Source organism: Oncorhynchus clarkii, chromosome 25 (assembly GCF_045791955.1).
Source record: "Oncorhynchus clarkii lewisi isolate Uvic-CL-2024 chromosome 25, UVic_Ocla_1.0, whole genome shotgun sequence".
Classification (NCBI taxonomy): domain Eukaryota; kingdom Metazoa; phylum Chordata; class Actinopteri; order Salmoniformes; family Salmonidae; genus Oncorhynchus; species Oncorhynchus clarkii.
The window spans coordinates 13,076,218-13,097,873 of record NC_092171.1 but is presented as its reverse complement, the minus strand read 5'-3'; the positions used below and the strand labels follow the sequence as shown (position 1 = coordinate 13,097,873).

At 44.5% G+C, this 21,656-nt stretch overlaps 1 protein-coding gene across 3 annotated transcripts in view; it reads left to right on the top strand.

Moving 5' to 3' along the window:
* The window catches only part of LOC139383547 (myelin transcription factor 1-like protein), a 130,878-nt gene that overhangs the window by 69,795 nt on the left and 39,427 nt on the right, over positions 1-21,656 (top strand). For 2 of the 3 annotated variants that reach the window (XR_011628742.1, XM_071128123.1), the window contains exon 1: positions 14,840-15,968. Coding sequence is in view for 2 of the 3 variants with exons in the window: in XM_071128123.1 (XP_070984224.1) it covers positions 14,843-15,968 (1,126 nt within the window). In the remaining variant the exon portion in view is untranslated. Of the gene's footprint in view, positions 1-10,064; positions 10,508-14,831; positions 15,969-21,656 lie in introns of those variants that run through there. The other variant, XM_071128124.1, reaches the window with a different exon arrangement.

Genomic DNA, 21,656 nt, shown 5'->3' with positions numbered 1-21,656 from the left:
AGATTGTTTTGATCACATGGACTGGGACATGTTCCAGGTAGCCTCTGAGAATAATGGTGACTGAGTTCATCAGGAAGTGTATAGGAGATGTTGTACCCACTGTGACTATTAAAACCTACTCAAAACAGAAACTGTAGATAGATGGCAGCATTTGCTTCAAAACTGAAAACGCGAACCATCGAATACAAACACTGCAGTTTTCCCTCCATAAGGCAATCAAGAAGGCAAAGCGTCAGTACAGAGACAGAGTGGATTTGCAATTCATCTGCTCAGACACGAGACATATGTGGCAGGGACTACAGACAGTCACGGACAACAGAGGGCAAACCAGACACGTCGCAGACACCAATGTATTGCTCAAGTACAAGCTTAACACCTTCTTCGCCTGCTTTGAGGATAACACAGTGCCACCGATGCGGCCCACTACCAAGGATTTGGGGTCTCCTTCTCTGTGGCCGACGTGAGTAAGACATTTAAGCGTGTTAACCCTCGCAAGGCCGCCGGCCCAGACGGCATCCCTAGCCGCGTCCTGAGAGCATGCGTAGACCAGCTGGCTGGAGTGTTTACGGACATATTCAATCTCTCCCTATCCCAGTCTGCTGTCCCCACTTGCTTCAAGATGGCCACCATTGTTCCTGTACCCAAGAAAGCAAAAGTAATTGAACTAAATGACTATCGCCCCATAGCACTCACTCCTGTCATCATGAAGTGGCAGGGACTCGGCGTACACATCACGGACAAACTGAAATGGTTCACCCACACAGACAGCGTGGTGAAGAAGGCGCAGCAGCGCCTCTTCAACCTCAGGAGGCTGAAGAAATTCGGCTTGTCACCAAAAACACTCACAAACTTTTACAGATGCACAATCGAGAGCATCCTGTCGGGCTGTATCACCGCCTGGTAGGGCAACTGCTCTGCCCATAACCGTAAGGCTCTCTAGAGGGTAGTGAGGTCTGCACAACGCATCACCGGGGGCAAACTACCTGCCCTCCAGGACACCTACACCACCCGATGTCACAGGAAGGCCAAAAAGATCATCAAGGACAACAACCACCTGAGCCACTGCCTGTTCACCCCTCAGTACAGGTGCATCAAAGCTGGGACAGAGAGACTGAAAAACAGCTTCTATCTCAAGGCCATCAGACTGTTAAACAGCCACCACTAACATTGAGTGGCTGCTGCCAACATACTGACTCAACTCTAGCCACTTTAATAATGGAAAAATGGATGTAATAAATGTATCACTAGTCACGTTAAGACTGTTTAAATAATGTTTACATACTGCTTCACTCGTCTCATATATATATACTGTATTCTATTCTACTCCGACATTGCTCAATCTAATATTTATATATTTCTTAATTTCATTATATTACTTTTAGAGTTGTGTGTATTGTTGTGAAATGTTTTAGATACTACTGCACTGTCAGATACTACTGCACTGTTGGAGCTAGGAACACAAGCATTTCACTACACCAGCAATAACATCTGCTAAATATGTGTATGTGACCAATGCAATTTGATTTGAGTTGATTTGAAGTGCACACATGCACACACACAGACACTCACACACACACACACTCAAACACACACACACACATACGCATTAGGGACGCTTATTCATGACTCTGAGCTCTCTTACCAGATTTAACATTCCAATTTGTCTCTCTTCAACATCGACAGAGTGTTTTTCTAACGTTATTTGACTGGCCACTTGTTCCACTTTAGTTAAATGCATTTCATCCAGTCTCATGTGGATTTGAGGATGCTCTCTCAAAATACAAGAGAAAAATAAGTGGCTTTCTTGTTACACAAGGGTATGTTTTCCTTTGATAGCTGCCTCTCACACCAAACACACTTCTACTCTGCTGCCTGGAGGAAAAAAGGCGGGAATAAATAACTTTCTGTCCTCCTCTCCTGACACAATTCCAACAGTATAGCTTTATTTAAATGGCATTTAATCGCATGTGGAAAGATAATTGCAAGACACAGTTAGAGGGCTGCAGCAGCAGGTCTGAGACAGTAGAGATGTGGCCAGCGTCATGCTGTGAGAGAGCTGAGGAACGTGTGTGTGTGTGTGTGTGTGTGTGTGTGTGTGTGTGTGTGTGTGTGTGTGTGTGTGTGTGTGTGTGTGTGTGTGTGTGTGTGTGTGTGTGTGTGTGTGTGTGTGTGTGTGTGTGTGTGTGTGTGTGTGAGAGAGAGAGAGAGAGAGAGAGAGAGAGGGCTCCTGTTCTTCTTGTGGGTTAGTGATCGGCTTCCCTGTGTCGGGGCAAACACACCTCTCACAGTTACAACAACCTCACAACTCAGGAGTAGGAGTGGGCTACAAGTCAAATCCTAGTTATTTTAGTTGTCAACACATTAATTAGTGGGATAAAGAGGAATTTGGAGATCATTCATAAAGTTGTTGGTGAAAATTGAAATGAACTCTTTCAGTAGGAGAGGATTTTAGGACCAACTGAGACATATTTGCAGTAGTAGTATAACAGAACATTATGTAACAACGGAAACACTTGTGGTTTAATTGACCCCTTTTAGTTTAATTGACCCCTCTATATCTAGGAATTTTTCTGATAAGAACAAGTTCTAGTGATTTTAACCTCAATCCATTTGCTGAGTGTTTCAATACAATTAGCAGTACCACAGAGATTGCGTATTGAAAAGTGATTCAGGTGAAAACACATGAAGACCTGTCATGGAATGAGCTGTAGCACATTAAGCACAGACACACAGCACCTCTATCAGGGTACTGCATTGCAAGGACTGCCTCATTGCTAAAACCCAGCTGGACAGAGTGTGGTGAGCAATGGAAGATGAGCGGAGGGAGGGATGAATTTCAACAGCTCCCCCTCCCTCCCTCCCTCCCTCCCTCCCTCCCTCCCTCCCTCCCTCCCTCCCTCCCTCCCTCCCTCCCTCCCTCCCTCCCTCCCTCCCTCCCTTCCACTCACCTATCCTCCCCGCCAGGCTGTCTGCTTGGCAGTACGTATCCTGCTGGGATACGCCCTTGATTTATATGGAGGGGCTCTGGACTGGGCCAGGATGAGTGGCATTTTAATGTGCTTTTGAAATGTTTGGTCACAAGCACTATTGATCAGAGTACTCAGTAACCCCCATTCTGCCCCCCTCCACACCTCAACCCCCACCCTGGAGAGAGGCGCAGGGCCTGCAGGAGCCTGCAGGGCTGTCAGGCAGGGAATGAGTTTTCATGTGAGCTTAGATTAATGAAATGAGGCCCCGTGTGTGGGTGCAGGGGTCAGGCTATTAAGTAATCCCTGGGCCTGCTGAGATTGAGGCTGTCTGCCAGTTTGGCCCGACGCTGACTGAGTGATGGGCACCCGCTCCTTTTGGGCTGTGGGGATAAAACATGTGTATGGGAAACATGTGTGTGTGGAGGGAAGGAGGTAGATCAGCAAGTCGGTGCGCCCTCGCAATTCTAAGACAAGTAAACAGTGCTAAGAGGTCCACAGTGAACATGCTGCAGTCAGCCAAAATACCCAGTTCTCCACCAATTTAAGAAATTATGCTTATGTATTAACAGCACCTCCCTGACCTCAAGTGGTGGAGGCTTCAGAGAGGTTCCACATCCGCTCTGAGATGCCCAAGACAGAACGCCTCCACCGTCTATAATAACTGCTATACTGATATCAATTTACTGCTCGGCACCTTCAATTTAATGCTCTCTATTTGTTCACATTAGAACCTATTTTGGGCTGAGTGAGGAGGGAGAAAGACTCTTGGCTTTTGTAAAGGGGAATCAGGGACATTTCACTGCTCAGTTGCCTCTGACTAAGCATACCTGAAACTTGTCTGACTCTGTTAGCTATGCAAAGGGAAAGGATCACTGCCGCTACTTCGCTAATGTGCATGACATGGGGAGCTCACTTTAGTAGAGAGGAGTATCAGCAACTCTGTTACCTACCAGCATAGAGCACTGATCTGCTTGGCACCTAAACCACATTGTCTCACTGGTATCATTGGGACCCTGTCCGTGTTGAATTTTTTGAAAGAGCGGTTGGGTGTCACGTGTTCACACACACACACACACACACACACACACACACACACACACACACACACACACACACACACACACACACACAGACACACACACACAGAGACCTGTATCGCCCCCAGACTCCCCATGGTTTGATGAGGGAAACGGATTAGGCTCCTGTGATCAATAGTCTGGGCGAATACACAGATTATCAGATTATCAGATTAAAATGTGTCCCCTGCTGCCAAGGGGACCAGGAGAATACAGTTAAACCCAGGTGCCTCGGCAAGATTCAATGAATTATCTCTCTGATTATTCTGTTTTCCCAATGATGATCTTACAACAACGTACACAGCTGCAGTTGGTACAGCAGAGTCAGACAATGTCAGCTCAATAAACAATTTATAACCCAGGAATGTGATTATTTGTTTTAATGTCTTTGTTTTTAAATCAGCCTGGGCTCAGAACCCTAAGAAACATACTTATTTCTGAGGACTTCCAAGACGTATGATACCTACGAATGGTGTAGTTACTTTAGACAGAAATGAAAGTAGGGAGGATGAGGTCGGTGTAATCTATGACCATCTAGCAATCCAAAGGTTGCCTGTTAAAGTCACGCCGGAGGCAGCTGTAGAACTGGGCACAGACGTCAGTTCAACGTCTAGTTTTGATTTACATTTGTCAACTAGCGTTAATTCAACGTGAAAACAATATTTCACTATGCCGTTGGATTTACTGTTTTCAGTGTGGTACATTTTCACAACTCTCAGAACAAAACTCCAAACTGGTCACACTTCTAACGCAGCCAGTCTTTCATTCAAAACGTGTCATTGTGCATTCATTTGGATTTTAAACATCTCTCACCACACAACCATTGATAAAAATATAGAAGTTTATTGTGAAATGTAATGAGAACATTGGTTTAATCACCAAAACACAACATAATGATATATTTTCAATTTAGTAATTTTGACTACCAGTTAATCCAATAGTAAACAATGTACTGGGGCGGCAGGGTAGCCTAGAGGTTAGAGCGTTGGACTAATAACCGAAAGTTCAAACCCCCGAGCTGACAAGGTACAAATCTGTCGTTCTGTCCCTGAACAGGCAGTTAACCCACTAGGCCGTCATTGAAAATAAGAATTTGTTCTCAACTGACTTGCTTAGTTAAATAAAATAAATATACTGTACATATTTCAAATCTCCCTTAGAAGTGCTGAAAGTAATATGCTACAGTACTGTAAATGACAGTTTTCACTTTAGCCACACGATTTACCGAAAATGTATCATTTCCATAACATCTTTCCAATGAGTAATCAAAGGTGTGGTCAATGAAGACATCCTCTACAATCATTCATGCAACTATTTTTGCTGTTGTTGACGTAATTGCAACATAGGTGTACTGTTTGTAGTCAAATGTAAGACATTAAATAAAACAATTGAACATTTAAAAAAAGTTTAGCACACATTAGTTTGCATCAAGCCTGTCTTGAGCATATGGCCATAAATTATCATCCACATCACAGTGAATGTCTTCAGAAAAAAACTTTTGGCGAATCCAAGCTTGACATTGGTTTGCATTGATGTCGTCGCATGCCTCATCCATGGCCAGGAAGGTGGCAACCTCATTGGGATGGCGATTGTACACCTTCCACACTGAAAAAAAAATATCCTCAATAGAGTTGAGGAAAGGAGAGTATGAATCGGGGATGGGCCCGAAACCATTCCCGAACAACCTCTGCTAGGTGGAACCTAACATTGTCCCACACATAGGTCAACTTCTTCACCTTCAAAGGCCTGCTCAATGTCAATGAGGAACATAATGAGGTGTGCAGCATTGTAGGATCCAAAACATCCTACCACACCATCTTCAGAGATGGCTTCGCACATGGAGACGTTTCCCGCACGTTGTACAGGCACTTGGACATCCTCCAGTAGGCCAATGAGTTTCCGCCCACGACCCAGAGTTTTGGCCAGGTTGGAGCTCGCTTGATCAACAAAGATATTCTTGTGATGGTTCACAGCAGCATCAAGCACCATCACCGTTCAAAAATATATTTTGGGGAGTTATTTCTACAGTATAGTCCCAATATGATATTGTGAAGTAGCATGTGCATTAATAGTAACAGTAATACAGTATGTAGTGCTGTACCTGAACAGTATATAGTGCTTCACCCGGTCGTTGTTTCTCTCAAAAGGCACCAGGTAAATGTGTTTCATAGATACCTGGTGCCTCTTTCCAAAGGCTGGTGATTGTTAGTAGGCTGATGGATGCCACATTGCCAAAGGTGTCGTTGTTCTCTTCAAATGGCCTGTTTTATTTAGGACAGCCATACGTCATTCCTGGCCGTCACCATTTCCACCAGTGCCCCACTCCTGCTGATTGGTCAGCACACGGCCACCACCATGGGGTCTTCTGTCAATTCTGAGGGTGCAGCGGGTAGAACAGAGTATACTGTCAATAGATCATACTGGAAGAATACTGGAACATGATTTGTGAATTTACATGCATTACAATATGTAATTTACTGTAAATGTAATGGTACAGCATAGTGCATATCCTGCAGACCAGATTTCTTGGCGAAATGTTCTCATGATCGTATTGACAGTTGATCTTCAGATTGAGATGAACTAATCTGCCAGCTTCTGCCAGCTTCTGGTAAGGCCTCTGTTTACCACATGGTCAACGACGACGACCCGGACTTCAATAAACACAACAGTTCCCTGACGTCTGCCTCCCTCTTTCTGATGTCCACCTCTTTGACGGGGCCCATGCCCATCTCTTTGACCTCTTTGACGGGGCCCATGCCCACAAATTGACCTCTTTGACAGGGCCCATGCCCATCTCTTTGACCTCTTTGATGGGGCCCATGCCCACCTCTGACGGGCTCCTTGTCCACGAGCTCTTTGATTTCTTCCTCTCTCTTGCTGTCTGTCCTTCTCCATGTTGAAAGAAATTGCAAGTGTTCACACACACCCTTTTATATGGTGACCATTGTGGTTACCACTATGTGAAACCAATTAGCAATAACGAGTAGACATTATGTTGTCATTACAGTTATCATGTATCATACATGTCATTTAGATGTTTATACTTTACAAACATATGTTTTATTCCTGTAGTTCTCAAAATCCATTTATAGCAGACAGATCAGTTAAAAATCTACAGGTTTACCAAATGGTTAAGCGATTAACCATTAAGTGCAGTTGGATTAAGTGACGGTCAAATGTATTTAAACTAAAAAAAATAATCATATAAAAAGTATTGTGAGCATTGCATTGTGAAAGGCAATTACTTTATATGAAAGGTATTTCTAGATGAAACACTGATTCGGTTTGGTGGAACAAAGTTACTGTGCGATTTTGTGTGTCAATTGAAAATGTTCTTAACGTTTAGAAAAAAACAGCCTTTTTGATGATCCGTTTTGAGTTTTGTACTATGAGTTGTGAAATTATACCACATACTTTTGAAAATAGTACAAAGGCGATATAAAAAAAACTGTACGTTTAAAATACCCTTACGTTGAAGACAAATCCAATTAGTATCACACGTCATCAGATACATTTTTGGGGTTGAAATAATGTAGGAAAAAATTAGATTCAACCAGTTTTTGCCCAGTGGACTTCCCCCAACCCTTATTATTAACTTAACACAATTTACCTATCCTGCTACACGGCATTCAACACCATAGTACCCTCCAAGCTCGTCATCAAGCTCGAGACCCTGGGTCTCGACCCCGCCCTGTGCAACTGGGTACTGGACTTCCTGACGGGCCGCCCCCAGGTGGTGAGGGTAGGCAACAACATCTCCTCCCCGCTGATCCTCAACACTGGGGCCACACAAGGGTGCGTTCTGAGCCCTCTCCTGTACTCCCTGTTCACCCACGACTGCGTGGCCACGCACGCCTCCAACTCAATCATCAAGTTTGCGGACGACACAACAGTGGTAGGCTTGATTACCAACAACGACGAGACGGCCTACAGGGAGGAGGTGAGGGCCCTCGGAGTGTGGTGTCAGGAAAATAACCTCACACTCAACGTCAACAAAACTAAGGAGATGATTGTGGACTTCAGGAAACAGCAGAGGGAACACCCCCCTATCCACATCGATGGAACAGTAGTGGAGAGGGTAGCAAGTTTTAAGTTCCTCGGCATACACATCACAGACAAACTGAATTGGTCCACTCACACAGACAGCATTGTGAAGAAGGCGCAGCAGCGCCTCTTCAACCTCAGGAGGCTGAAGAAATTCGGCTTGTCACCAAAAGCACTCACAAACTTCTACAGATGCACAATCGAGAGCATCCTGGCGGGCTGTATCACCGCCTGGTACGGCAACTGCTCCGCCCTCAACCGTAAGGCTCTCCAGAGGGTAGTGAGGTCTGCACAACGCATCACCGGGGGCAAACTACCTGCCCTCCAGGACACCTACACCACCCGATGTCACAGGAAGGCCATAAAGATCATCAAGGACATCAACCACCCGAGCCACTGCCTGTTCACCCCGCTATCATCCAGAAGGCGAGGTCAGTACAGGTGCATCAAAGCTGGGACCGAGAGACTGAAAAACAGCTTCTATCTCAAGGCTATCAGACTGTTAAACAGCCACCACTAACATTGAGTGGCTGCTGCCAACACACTGACACTGACTCAACTCCAGCCACTTTAATAATGGGAATTGATGGGAAATGATGTAAATATATCACTAGCCACTTTAAACAATGCTACCTTATATAATGTTACTTACCCTACATTATTCATCTCATATGCATACGTATATACTGTACTCTATATCATCGACTGTATCCTTATGTAATACATGTATCACTAGCCACTTTAACTATGCCACTTTGTTTACATACTCATCTCATATGTATATACTGTACTCGATACCATCTACTGTATCTGCCTATGCTGCTCTGTACCATCACTCATTCATATATCCTTATGTACATATTCTTTATCCCCTCACACTGTGTACAAGTCAGTAGTTTTGGAATTGTTAGTTAGAATTCTTGTTGGTTATTACTGCATTGTCGGAACTAGAAGCACAAGCATTTCGCTACACTCGCATTAACATCTGCTAACCATGTGTATGTGACAAATAAAATTTGATTTGATTTGATTTGATTTGAAATTCACCTTTGCTTTTTTTTGTTCTTCCCCATTATTATCCTTTGTTGTTATGGCACACAAGCAACCTGGTCTCAGAGAAAGACATCATCCAATTTGTATGCTATTGTACGCCTGGGTAAGAAGTATCAAATCTAATTTTATTTGTCACACGTGCCAAATACAACAGGTGTACACCTTACTGTGAAATGCTTACAAGGCTTCACCAAAAATGCTGACTTTTAGCAAAATAGTAAGTAACAAAATATTTACAAAATAAAAACAATTATTATAATAATAATTATAAGTAACACAATAAATAACAATAACAAGGCTATAAACAGGGGGTACCGGTATGAACTATATCTAATATAATTCATATGATATTGTACAACACTATTCCGTTCATAATGTATCCTAACGTTACGTAATATAGTATATAAAATGTAGTCCACAGATTTACGTACAGAATAATAAGAATTGCCCGGAGACCACTTTGTTCTCTTTATCTCACGAAATTCCTACCTCTTGTAATTGTAAACCAAGCAAAGGAGAGCAATTAGAATGTAATTACACAATAGTGAATGATTATGGGCACGATTAGTGCTCTGTTCATAAAACGTTGATTTCACTTTCTCTCTGGTGCCAAAAACAAAGCCCTTCAGCAGAGCGATGGGTTTATCTTAGATCTGTTCTGCAGCAAGAAAGCGTCACAACATTCAACACCTTACGGCGTTGTGCTGCAGTTGTGTTTTATTGTGTTTTGTAATGTACTCTCCAAAAGTGTTTTAATCGGTAAATAGCCAGCTGGGCAGTGTGCTGGACCAGTGACATAGTCAACACCAGAGCTAGTGTATTATGTTAGCTTAGCCACTAGCCAGCCACTAAGCCAGGTGATATGGAGTTTTGGGTCTGGTGGCTAAGCGCTAATGGCTCCTGTCTTATCTGTTCCCTGCAGTGTGTACGGCTGCCCCCTGGCCAAGAAGAGGAAAACACTGGACAGACAGCCTCAGGAAGCCCTGGAGGTGCTGGAGCCCTTACTGGAACCACTGGAGACAGACCCCAAGAGTGGACCCCTCATAACCCACATGGACAACTCCACTAGGGAGGAGAGCTACGAGACAGACGGAACAGTGGAGATGGATGACAGAGAGGAGGAGGTGGAGGAGGGAGTAGAGGATGGGGGAGATGAGGAAGAGGAGGTAGAGGAGGAGGAAGAGGAGGGATACTTGGAGGACAATGAGGAACAGATGGAGCAGGAAGAAGGAGAGGTGGAGAGAGGGGAGGGAGAGGCGGAGGAGGTAGAGGTGGAACAAGAGGAAGAGGAGGGCAGAGTACAAGAGGAGGAAGAAGAGGAAGAGGAGTATGAGGAGGAGTATGAGGAGCAGAGTCATGGCCAAGGTGAGACGTAATTTATTTAACCCTTTAATACACCAAGACATATTAGAATGTTGTTGTTTTTTTCAAAGTAATGTAAATGCCTGAGTTGCTATGGTCTATGTTGCCGAACGGTTAGTCTTGAATGTACAGCATGCTGGATATGCAGTATAGTAAGGCAACAAAGACATGCAATGATACTTTTGTCTGCATACTGGGAATTTAAATGTGATACAATTCTACATAACAAAATACAAACTAAATCCCAAGCCTGTCCCAGAACTTAGAATATATTATTCTGTTCACATTCCTTTGATCTTTGTTTGTTTCATCCGTTTGACTGGTTTATTTATTTGTTTGTTTGAGCGTTTGCTTTTCCTCCGACTTATGTGATGACTGTAGCTACCTGAAACAGAATTTGTAGTGCTAGATCAAACCTGGTTACCTGGAATAGAGAGATGGTTTGGCAGCGAAGGCAATTTTCTTCGGGAGCAGCTCAGTTCTGTCATTTGAGGTTTGTTTGGGCCATTTGCCATTACCTTCAGGGCTATCTCAGTCACAGGCTAAAAGCTGTGCTGGCGCTGTCTCTCACACACAGACCCTGTGAAAATGGCAGTTTGTCAATGGCTCCACAGGGGCTGGATGGGAACACCCTGTCTCCAAAACACCTCATTCCAGAGATAAATGCCCTGAAATAGAGGATTGGGACTAAAAATGATGCAATGAAAGAAACTAAACCATCACTCGTGAATGTGTTTTTTTTTGTTGATGTCATTTTCACGCGGCAGACAGTGTTTTCGGGACACGTGCTAAGTTTCACATGTACATTTTTCATATTTGTTTTTACCATTTTTTTTTACCACTTCCAGCTTCATCTGGTCTCCCCATCCAGGGACCGAGCCTGCTTAGCTTCAGAGGCAATCCAGCAGTAGGATGCAGGGTGCGATGTTGCTAGAATGAATGTGCCAAAAGTTGCAAATGGGAAAAAGGCAGCAAAAGCAGAGGCCAGGGTACCATAACCAAAAAGGGAAAATTCCAGAAAAGAAGGAGGCGTTTTATTTCATCGTGTTATCATTCAAAAAAATGTTTTGCGTCGATTTACAATTAATTTGCTCTCGCATTATTTCGTTTTGCTATGAATACTTTCGGGTGAGGATTCATTCACTTGAGGATTGCACCATATAATAACACATTAGTCTATTAAATGTCTCCCCGCCACAGTTTCGGTAAAAAGTTGAGGGATGGGACTGGAGAAATGCAGACACCCAAACCACACTACACTATGGATGTAAGGACTAGCCATCCATGATATATTGTATTTTCAACCATGTTTTTAGGCTGGACCGTATTTGTTGACATTTACTTTCTTTACAAAGATTGGAGTAAAACAAGCTTATATTTTGGGTTCTGATGGAGTACAAAAATTGAACTAAGCTCATGAGGCATTTATACGTTATAGTCTACAGGAATCAATGAGTACATATCATTCATTTAGAAGTGCAAGAATGGATATAGCAACAAATAATTGCCCCTTTAATAACAGGCATCGACCTTCATACAGCTTAACTAAAATGCAATTGGAATGGGATCTATTTACCTGCCACAAAGAAATGTATTCTATTCCACTGTTCCGCGAATGTCCAGCAAAATCATTCACTTGTCCCGCATTTGGGCTTTTTAGATGTGGTCACCCTTATTCCACCGGTGGAAACATGGCTACAGCACCATGTTAACAGCATCTTTTCACGTGTGAGGAGAATGACATTATTTCAACCCCACATGTGAATCTACAATTCCACATGCGAAAGTGAGATTTTCAATGGTGGAGTTGTCTTTCATGTGATCCTGCAAATGAGATTTTCACATGGGATTGATTTCCAGATGTGAATTTGCAATCCGCGTGAGATTTTCGCTCGTGCAGTTTTGTTTAAATGTGAAACGACAACTGTGATTTTCACATGTTATTCTCCTCACATGTGAAGAAGTGGTGTTAACTCAAAATGTGAAACATGTGAAAATGCTATTTTAAAATGCAAATTTCACATGTGAAACTGCAAATGTGAAGTTTATTTTGTAAGGGTGCATGTATTTGCGTGAGAAAATACAAAAGCAGGAGTCCCACCACCTTTGCTTATAAGCATGAATAAGTTGTGCTAAATATACAGTAAAATATTCTATTTAAAATGACCTGCAACATACCAATTGAACACAGAACTCTATAAATGATATAGAAAAAACACAGTAGCCTGCGTCTGCTTTCGAGACTGTCTGGGACGTGAGAAGTTTTCCCCCATGTATGGTCTCTACCCTGACGTGCCAAAACACCACATTTGGCAGGTTTCTCTACAACTCATTCTGCCTCTCACCCCCCGCACCCCAGATCCTTCCTGACAGAGCCCTCAAGTCCAATTAAGACTGGAGCTCTGAGAGATGCAGTACATTGTGCTAGCTTCCTCCCTAAAAGTGTTAGTATGTCAGCCTCCCTCCTCTGTCTCTCTGTTGGGCATGAGAGTCCACAGTCAAAGAGATGGTCTTTGTTTCCCTTCTTGGCCCAAGGAGCACAATTAAATCAATTCCACTGGGTGTAAAAGTGCTGGCCTAATTAAACTGGGTGAATATTTAGGATTCTCTCCATCGTCCTAAACCACAGTGCCATCTTTAGATAGGAGGACGAAATTAAACTTTTTTCCCTTCTCCTTTTTCTTGGCTTCTTCGAAATGTGGATGAGTCTCTCCACATGCACCACTATCATTTCCCCCATATCCTCCAAAACAGAAGTGGCAGCAGGGCAGATTCCAATCTGTAATGGAGGTGGTATTGTTATGGCTGCTCTGTGTTTCTCAATAGATATATGCACACTGCTGCACGCTGCATTGTTAATCCAAGCCACTATGGAGCAGCGCAATCTCTCAGTTCTCCTTTCAATCTGTTTCGCTTCCCTTTCCCCTTTGTGTACCTTGATTGCTCTTCAAATTGCTTTCCTGAGCCATGTTTGAAACCATCAAAAATTAAACCTCTGGCAGTCAGGGTATGGGTAGGTTACTGTGAGAAAGCGTCCCCCTGTCAAAATATGTGCCTGGTCAGTCGTGACTCCCCGGTCCAGAACCCTCACCTCAACACACTAGATGTTGTGTTGCTCTCATTAGATTGGGAAGTGTGTTTGGGGGTTGTGTGTGTTTGGGGGTTGTGTGTGTGTGTGTGTGTGTGTGTGTGTGTGTGGTGTGTGTGTGTGGTGTGTGTGTGTGTGTGTGTGTGTGTGTGTGTGTGTGTGTGTGTGTGTGTGTGTGTGTGTGTGTGTGTGTGTGTGTGTGTGTGTCTGTTGCAGTGTATATCGATGTGTTGTATGCGTGTGCGTGTCTAGGTGTACTGTTTGTGTACATGTACTGTATGTAAAGTATACATGTATGTTTGTATGTTGGCGCATGCATGTATACAGGAACTTAGAGGCTTTCATGCTTCATGTTTACGCCTTTGGTCTCTATCTTATGGTATTGTTCCCGTTCACACACACAATACGTCGTTGAAACCTGGCAGGTGATTTGTCAGGTGATTTCCTGCCTCCATCCAGAAATCAAATTTAATTTCATATTTCTGTGTAAGCTTCTGTTTTTTTTCTCTGCAGGAATGTAAGTGCCAAGCGTGTGGCGGGTTGGGAGTGAGTGATGCGATGCGCTCTTGACGGTTCACGGGCTGGAGGGAATGTGAGAGGGCCAATTGGAAGTGCTCTAGAGTGCCTGCTTCACATTACTGGCAGGAGAGGCTCAGTAACCTTTAGGAGCCTGTCTTGCAGAATCAATTAGCCAGTGAAAAGCATTCTAAAGATCCTGTTGATTGGACAAAAAGGGCCTTTCTGGAATAGGGAGCATAGAGGGAGAATGTATGGATTTGTTTATTTTGTCAACATAATGGCACACTACATGAGACAATCAATGTATAACATAAAGCATGCTTGATTCCAGTTTGAAGGACTTTTGCTCCACTACAAAATATGGTAAAATGAAAAACGTGTTGCTTCATGCCAGTTACTTAGCCATCAACTGGGAGCGGCAATGTGCTTGTTGTTGTGACCCAAAGGATCCAGTTTACCTGGATGTGGTGTACTTTAATTTCGGGAATGTACATCCAAATCATCTCTATGGAAATTTCCAAACCACTTTATCCCACATCCTGTGCTGATTCACAATTCAGTTATAGGCTGCTGTTAAGACTCTGAAAGTACATTACTGAGAAACGCAAAGAGTTCCTTATCCAATTTAAACAGACCAAGACCAGAAATCTGATTAACCCATTAAATAGAATGAGCAAAATGAGATTACGATGCATTTGTTTTTCTTTTTTTCCCGTACAGAGCACGATCAGATGAATGGCGGCGGTGGCGGTGGCGGTGGCGGCCATCCTAAATCCGGTCTGACGGGGGAGAAGGACGACAACAACAACGATGAGTATGAGAACTATGACGAGCTGGTGGCCAAGTCTCTGCTCAACCTAGGGAAGATAGCAGAGGACGCCGCCTACCGCGCCATGACCGAGTCTGAGATGAACAGCAACTCCTCCAACAGTGCCGAGGAAGAAGAGGAAGAAGAGGAGGAGGAGGAGGAGGAAGAGGAGGAGGAGGAAGAAGAAGAGGATGAGGAGGGTGGGGAGGGCATTCAGAGGAAGGGTGAGTTGACCCTGGATGTCGACAGTGATGTAGTGAGGGAAACGGTGGATTCTCTGAAGCTGCTGGCCCAGGGACACGGGGCTATGCTCTCTGACAACATGGAGGGAGGAGACTATGAGGACGGGATTGGGGAGAACGGGGAAGCGAACCGTAATGGAGGGACTGGAGGTGGTAACAGTCAGGGTAAAGCCTCTAATGGACTGCAGGAGAGTGATGAGGAGGTGTGTCTAAGCAGCCTAGAGTGTCTGAGGAACCAGTGCTTTGACCTGGCCCGCAAACTGAGCGAGACGCAGCCGACTGACCGCTCGGGCACAGGGCTCCCGCAGCAGAACCACCCTGGCGGAGGGGACACCCAGGGACTGCATCCCCACCCGTACCAGCCTGGGTATGGGGACCTCCAGCAGAGCCAGGAGGAGAGGCGCACCCTGGAGAGGAACTACTCCGACATGGTCAACCTGATGAAGCTGGAGGAGCAGCTGAGCCCGCGCTCCAAGGCCTTTTCCAGCTGCGCTCAGGATGACCGCTACCACAACCACATCCACGACCGGGACGAGGACACGCGGTCGGTGACGTCGGACCGCTCGGAGGAAGTGTTCGACATGACCAAGGGGAACCTGTCTCTGCTGGAGAAGGCCATCGCGCTTGAGTCTGAGAGGGCCAAGGCCATGAGAGACAAGATGGCTGCCGAGGCGGCTCGGAGGGACGGGGTGAGGTATCATCATCACCATGGAGACCATCATGGGGAGCACCAATCGCGGCATGGCTACGGAGAGGAGCGCAAGGCCCGCCTCCATGATGGGATGAAGAAGCCCTACTACCATAAAAGTAAGTAAATCTGGCCAGAATGATTTGCACTTCGGTAGTGGTTGTGGGGAAAATCACTGGGGAAGCCAAGCCAGGATTATTTTGATTTTTTTTACAACCTATGTGTTGTGATAATTTGGTTGTTTGTTCTGTAACCTGTTAGTTCATATGCCTTCCACGCTGATACAAAAGTATGTGGATACCCCTTCAAATTAGTGGATTTGGCTATTTCAGCCACACCCGTTGCTGGCAGGTGTATAAAATCGAGGACACAGCCATGCAATCTCTAAAGACAAACATTGTCAGTAGTCAGTTTGTGAAATTTCTGCCTTGTTAGAGCTGCCCCGGTCAACTGCAAGTGCTGTTATTGTAAAGTGGAAAGATCTTGGATCAACAACGGCTCAGCCGGGAAGTGGTAGGCTACACAAGCTCACAGAATGGGACCGCCGAGTGCTGAAGTGTGTAAAAATCGCCTGTTGCAACACTCACTACCGAGTTCAAACTGCCTCTGGAAGCAATGTCGTCTGGAAGAACTGGTCAAGCAGCCGTGGCCGAGCAGCCGCACCAAGCCGTAGATCACCATGCGCAATGCAAAGCGTCGGCTAGAGTGGTGTAAAGCTCGCCCCCATTGGACTCTGGAGCAGTGGAAACAGGTTCTCTGGCGTGATGAATCATGCTTCACCATATGGCAGTCTGACGGACAAATCTGGGTTTGGCAGATGCCAGGAGAACGCTATCTGCCCGGATGCATAGTTCCATCTGTAAAGTTTGGTGGAGGAGGAATAATGGTCTAGAGGCTGTTTTTCATGGTTCGGGCTAGGCCCCTTAGTTCCCTTGAAGGGAAATCTTAACGCTACATCATACAATGACATGACAGACGATTTTGTGCTTCCTACTTTGTGGCAACAGTTTGGGGAAGGTCGTTTCCTGTATCAGCATGACAATGCACCCTTGCACAAAGCAAGCTCCATACAGAAATGCTTTGTTTATATCGGTGTGGAAGAACTTGACTGGCCTGCACAGAGCCCTGACCTTAACCCCTGACCTCACCCATCAAACACCTTTGGGATGAATTGGAATGCTGACTGCGAGTCAGGCTGAATCGCCTAACATCAGTGCCCGACGTCACTAACCCTCTTGTGGCTGAATGGAAGCGAGTCCACGCAGAAATGTTCCAACATCTAGTGGAAAGTCTTCTCATAAGAGTGGAGGCTGTTATAGCAGCAAAGATGGGACCAACTTCATATTAATGCCCATGATTTTGGAATAAGATGTTTGACGAGCAGGTGTCCACATACTTTTGGTAATGTAGTGTATATAGGCCTAAGGCCAAATCAATTAGAAGGGCCAGTGGCAGAATAAATACAGCCACACCTTTTCTTCATCACAAAACCGGAGAGTAACCTCTGTCCTGTAAAGTCCACAAAGCATATTGCATGTGACAAACAGTTAAATGACCTAAAGCACGGTCAAGCAAGTTAATGTTTCCGACATTTTCGTACTACGAAACAACTGTTGATTTAGAACCATGGAGAGTTCCCGCAAGTTGTAAAGAAAACAGGAGCTACCTCCACTATTGCAGCTTCATTTCAACTTCAACATTTCAACATGATTGAATCAGAATCACCCTTATAATCATTGGCCAGTACGGAGAATTAAGTAAAACTCCAAATCCATATCTCCATCCATAGCAAATTTAGGAAAGGGACAATTTTAGCTAGCTAGTAGCTAGCCACCGAAGGACAACAACGCAATGAGATGCGACTTGCACGTTCTTTCTGTCAATAATGTTTTGCTTTTTATGTGATGTGATTGGTGAGAAGCCAAGTCCAAACTGGCTTCCCTTGAAAAGTTTTTGTTGGTACACCAGAACCATTCACAGCTGAGTTCACTCAGTTTAGCTCAACGCTGATTGGCTATTATTTTAATCTTCTTTATCAAGGGAGGCCAAATGCTCGCTGGTCTCCCGTGCATTCAATGCTATTTGCGGAAACAATATCCTACTGTTTTTGACCAGACAGCATCACATACAGAAGGGTGCTATCTACGGTGAGATACATTCAGCCTCTTGCAAATTGAAGGAAAACTATGAAACACAGAGAGACTCAAGACACATTCTTTTATGTATTTTTTTAGGGGGGTTGTACATTTTTGGGGGGATGCATGGCTTCCATTGGCATACAATAATACATGCCACTGTTAAATTTATAACGAGGTCCCACAGATACTTTGGGTATGCTGCCACAACAGTAGCCATTTGACTACACCACACTACCTCTCTCACCTTGCTGAGGTGAGTGAACAGTACCTGTACTGTGCCTTTGGAAAGTATTCAGGCCCATTGGCTTTTTCCACATTTTGTTACATTACAGCCTTATTCTAAAATGTATTAAATAAAATGTTTGGTTGTATTTTAGCAAATGTATTAAACATTTACATAAGTATTCAGACCCTTTGCTATGAAACTCAATATTGAGCTCAGGTGCATCCTGTTTCCATTGATCATCCTTGAGATGTTTCTACAACTTGATCTGTGGTAAATTCAATTGATGATTTAGAAAGCCACATACCTGTGTATATATGATCCCACAATTGATAGTGCATGTCAGAGCAAAAACCATGCCATGAAGTCGAAGGAATTGTCCGTAGAGCTTCGAGACAGGATTGTGTCAAGGCACAGATCTTGGGAAGGGTACCAAAACATGTCTGCAGAATTGAAGATCCCCAAGAACACAGTAGCCTCCATCATTCTTAAATGGAAGACATTTGGAATTACCAAGGCTCTTCCTAGAGCTGGCCACCTGGCCAAACTGAGCAATTGGTGGAGAAGGGCCTTGGTCATGGAGGTGACCAAGAACCCAATGGTCACTCTGATAGAGCTCTAGAGTTCCTCTGTGTAGATTTCAGATACTTCCAAAAGGACAACCATCTCTGCAGCACTCCATCAATCAGGCCTTTATGGTAGACTGAAGTCACTCCTCAGTAAAAGGCTCATGACAGCACACTTGGAGTTTGTCAAAAGGCACCTAAAGACTCTCAGACCATGGGAATCAAGATTCTCTGGTCTGATTAAACCAAGATTGAACTGTTTGGCCTGAATGCCAAGCGTCACGTCTGGAGGAAACCTGGCACCATCCCTACAGTAAAGCATGGGGGTGGCAGCATTATGCTCTGGGGATGTTTTTCAGCAGCAGGGACTGGGAGACTAGTCAGGATCGAGGCAAAGATGAATGGAGCAAAGTACAGAGAGAGCCTTGATGAAAGCCTGCGCCAGAGTGCTCAGGACCTCAGACTGGGGTGATGGTTCACCTGCCAACAGTACAACGACCCTAAGCACACAGCCAAGACAACGCAGGAGTGGCTTTGGGACAAGTCTCTGAATGTCCTTGAGTGGCCCAGCCAGAGCCCAGACTAGAAACCAATCGAACATCTCTGGGGAGACCTGAAAACGCTGCTCATCCAACATCACAGAGCTTAAAAGAGGATCTGCAGAGAAGAATGGGAGAAACTCCCTAAATACAGGTGTGCCAAGCTTGTAGCATCATACCCAAGAAGACTCGATGCTGTAATCGCTGCCAAAGGTGCTTCAATAAAGTACTGAGTAAATGGTCTGAATACTTATGTAAATGTGATAAATGTGCCCCAAAAAAATCTAAAAAACTAATTTTTTCCTTTGTCATTCTGAGGTATTGTGTGTAGATTGATGACAATAACACGTTTTCATCAATTTTAGAATAAGGCTGTAACTTAACAAAATGTGGATAGCTTCAAGGGGTCTGAATACTTTCCGAAGCCGCTGTATGTGTTTCAAGTAAACCCCAATCAGTCCCTGGCTCCCCATGTCCTCTCAGTCTGTGAGATGTAGGGATGGCAGGCTAACATGCTTACTGCGAACCTCACTGTGACCTCGGGACAAGCTTTTGCAGCCAATTTGAAGACTGGCATCTCAGCAGCGGCTGCAGCAGCAGCAACAGCTTATGTTGTTAAAATAGGCCAGCATGACAACATCAGAGGGTAGGCTTGTCAGGCATAAGTAATGGCAATCTGCACGGACCGTTAGGACTGCAAATCACATCCCTTCCTGCCTGCAATGCAGCCCCGGTTGAAGCTGCCTATTTTTAAACCCACAGAGGGACTGGAAGCTATGAAATAGAAGGCTGCTGGAGCTGCCTCTTGAAGGGAACTGGGTACTGTGTACAGTCAACTCTGGGGAAATTAGATTTTAGGAAAAACTGTACTGCGTCCTGCAGAATGGTTAATTTAGTGAGTCTTTGTGTTGTGGTTTAGGTTTATATTGGGTGTTAGTGTTACCCCTCCGTAACTGTATATGAGACATGCTCTTCTTCTATGGTGGTTGGTTTCAGACCCAATGGTTTGACAGATACAATATCTTAATGGCGTATGTGCCCTGACACATAAGTGTGGACATTATGCATACTTAATTCTGACTTGAAAAAAAAATAAATTTACAATTGGTTGCTTCTCCAAGATCATTTGAAGAGTGATTCTTCTCACCATATTCCATCTCCTGTCCGACAGGGATGGAACACTCATACCAAGGGGTTAATACCCAACCCTCTACTATGAGATAAGGAGGGAAGGCGTTTTATAGACACACATAAAACAGGTCAGATAAGAGAGTAGCCAATATGAACATCCTCCTTCACAGCAGGCATATTAAAACACAAATGCTAATTTCACATGCGCGGCACGGCATGTATCTGGTATCTGGCTAATGTAAGAATAATGAGAGTGTCGCGATAACATCTTCCCTCTGGTGAGATAGCAGCAGACACCTCGTTGACCAGGGTTGCTGTCTGTGATTTAGAAGTGAAGCGGAGGTGATGACTACGAGGGGAGAGCCCAGCCGGATTGACAGGGAAAAGCACCAGGCGGGGAGATGGAAATTGAACAGTATCAGAATGAGCGATAACGAACGACAAGCCCACTGGCTGCACATTAATTATCCGGAGATGGTATGGTAATGGGGTCCATTTGCTATGAAAAGCGCGACCTGTCTCCAGCCACAATCGATATCCTCTGCTTTCTAATATGCATTCCACTTGGCTCCCTCACGTACTCCACTCTTCACTGTCCTCCATTAGGCGGCATCAGGCAGAGCCGCCGTGATGTGTGTGTGCATGTGTGTTCCTTTTATTGGAATGTAATTCATTTTAAACAAGCATAGATTGAAAGTTCAGACTGCATAAGTGACACAAGGGAAAGCCATTTACCATGCCATTATGAACTGTGACTTAACAGTTCTTTCTCAGTATAAAAACAGGCCTAGTCCCCACTGTCTGATGCAGTCGTACCCTGTAAAAGGGGAAAGTCAGACACGACACAGACACAGTGTACCAACCGTATGTATCCTAATATGAGACTGTCATAAGAGGAAGGCCCTAATAATGTACAAGGAGGTAATGAGGGTCGTGTTCTGATCTATGGAGTCACAGGGAACTCATCGGGTGACTCACTATGTATGAGTAGGTGTATCTGTACTTCAGTGGCGGTCGGTGCCATTTAAGATGAGGGAGGATGATTATTTTTTCTTATGAGCCTGGCCTTATTTCTATTACAGCATATTGGATGACTCTCATTCATATTCCATTCACTCAGCTCAATGTAACATCGATAGGTCTAGGCGGCTACATGATAGTCTACTACTGTACATAAATGTTCCCTGTACCCATCATGAGGTTGCTACAA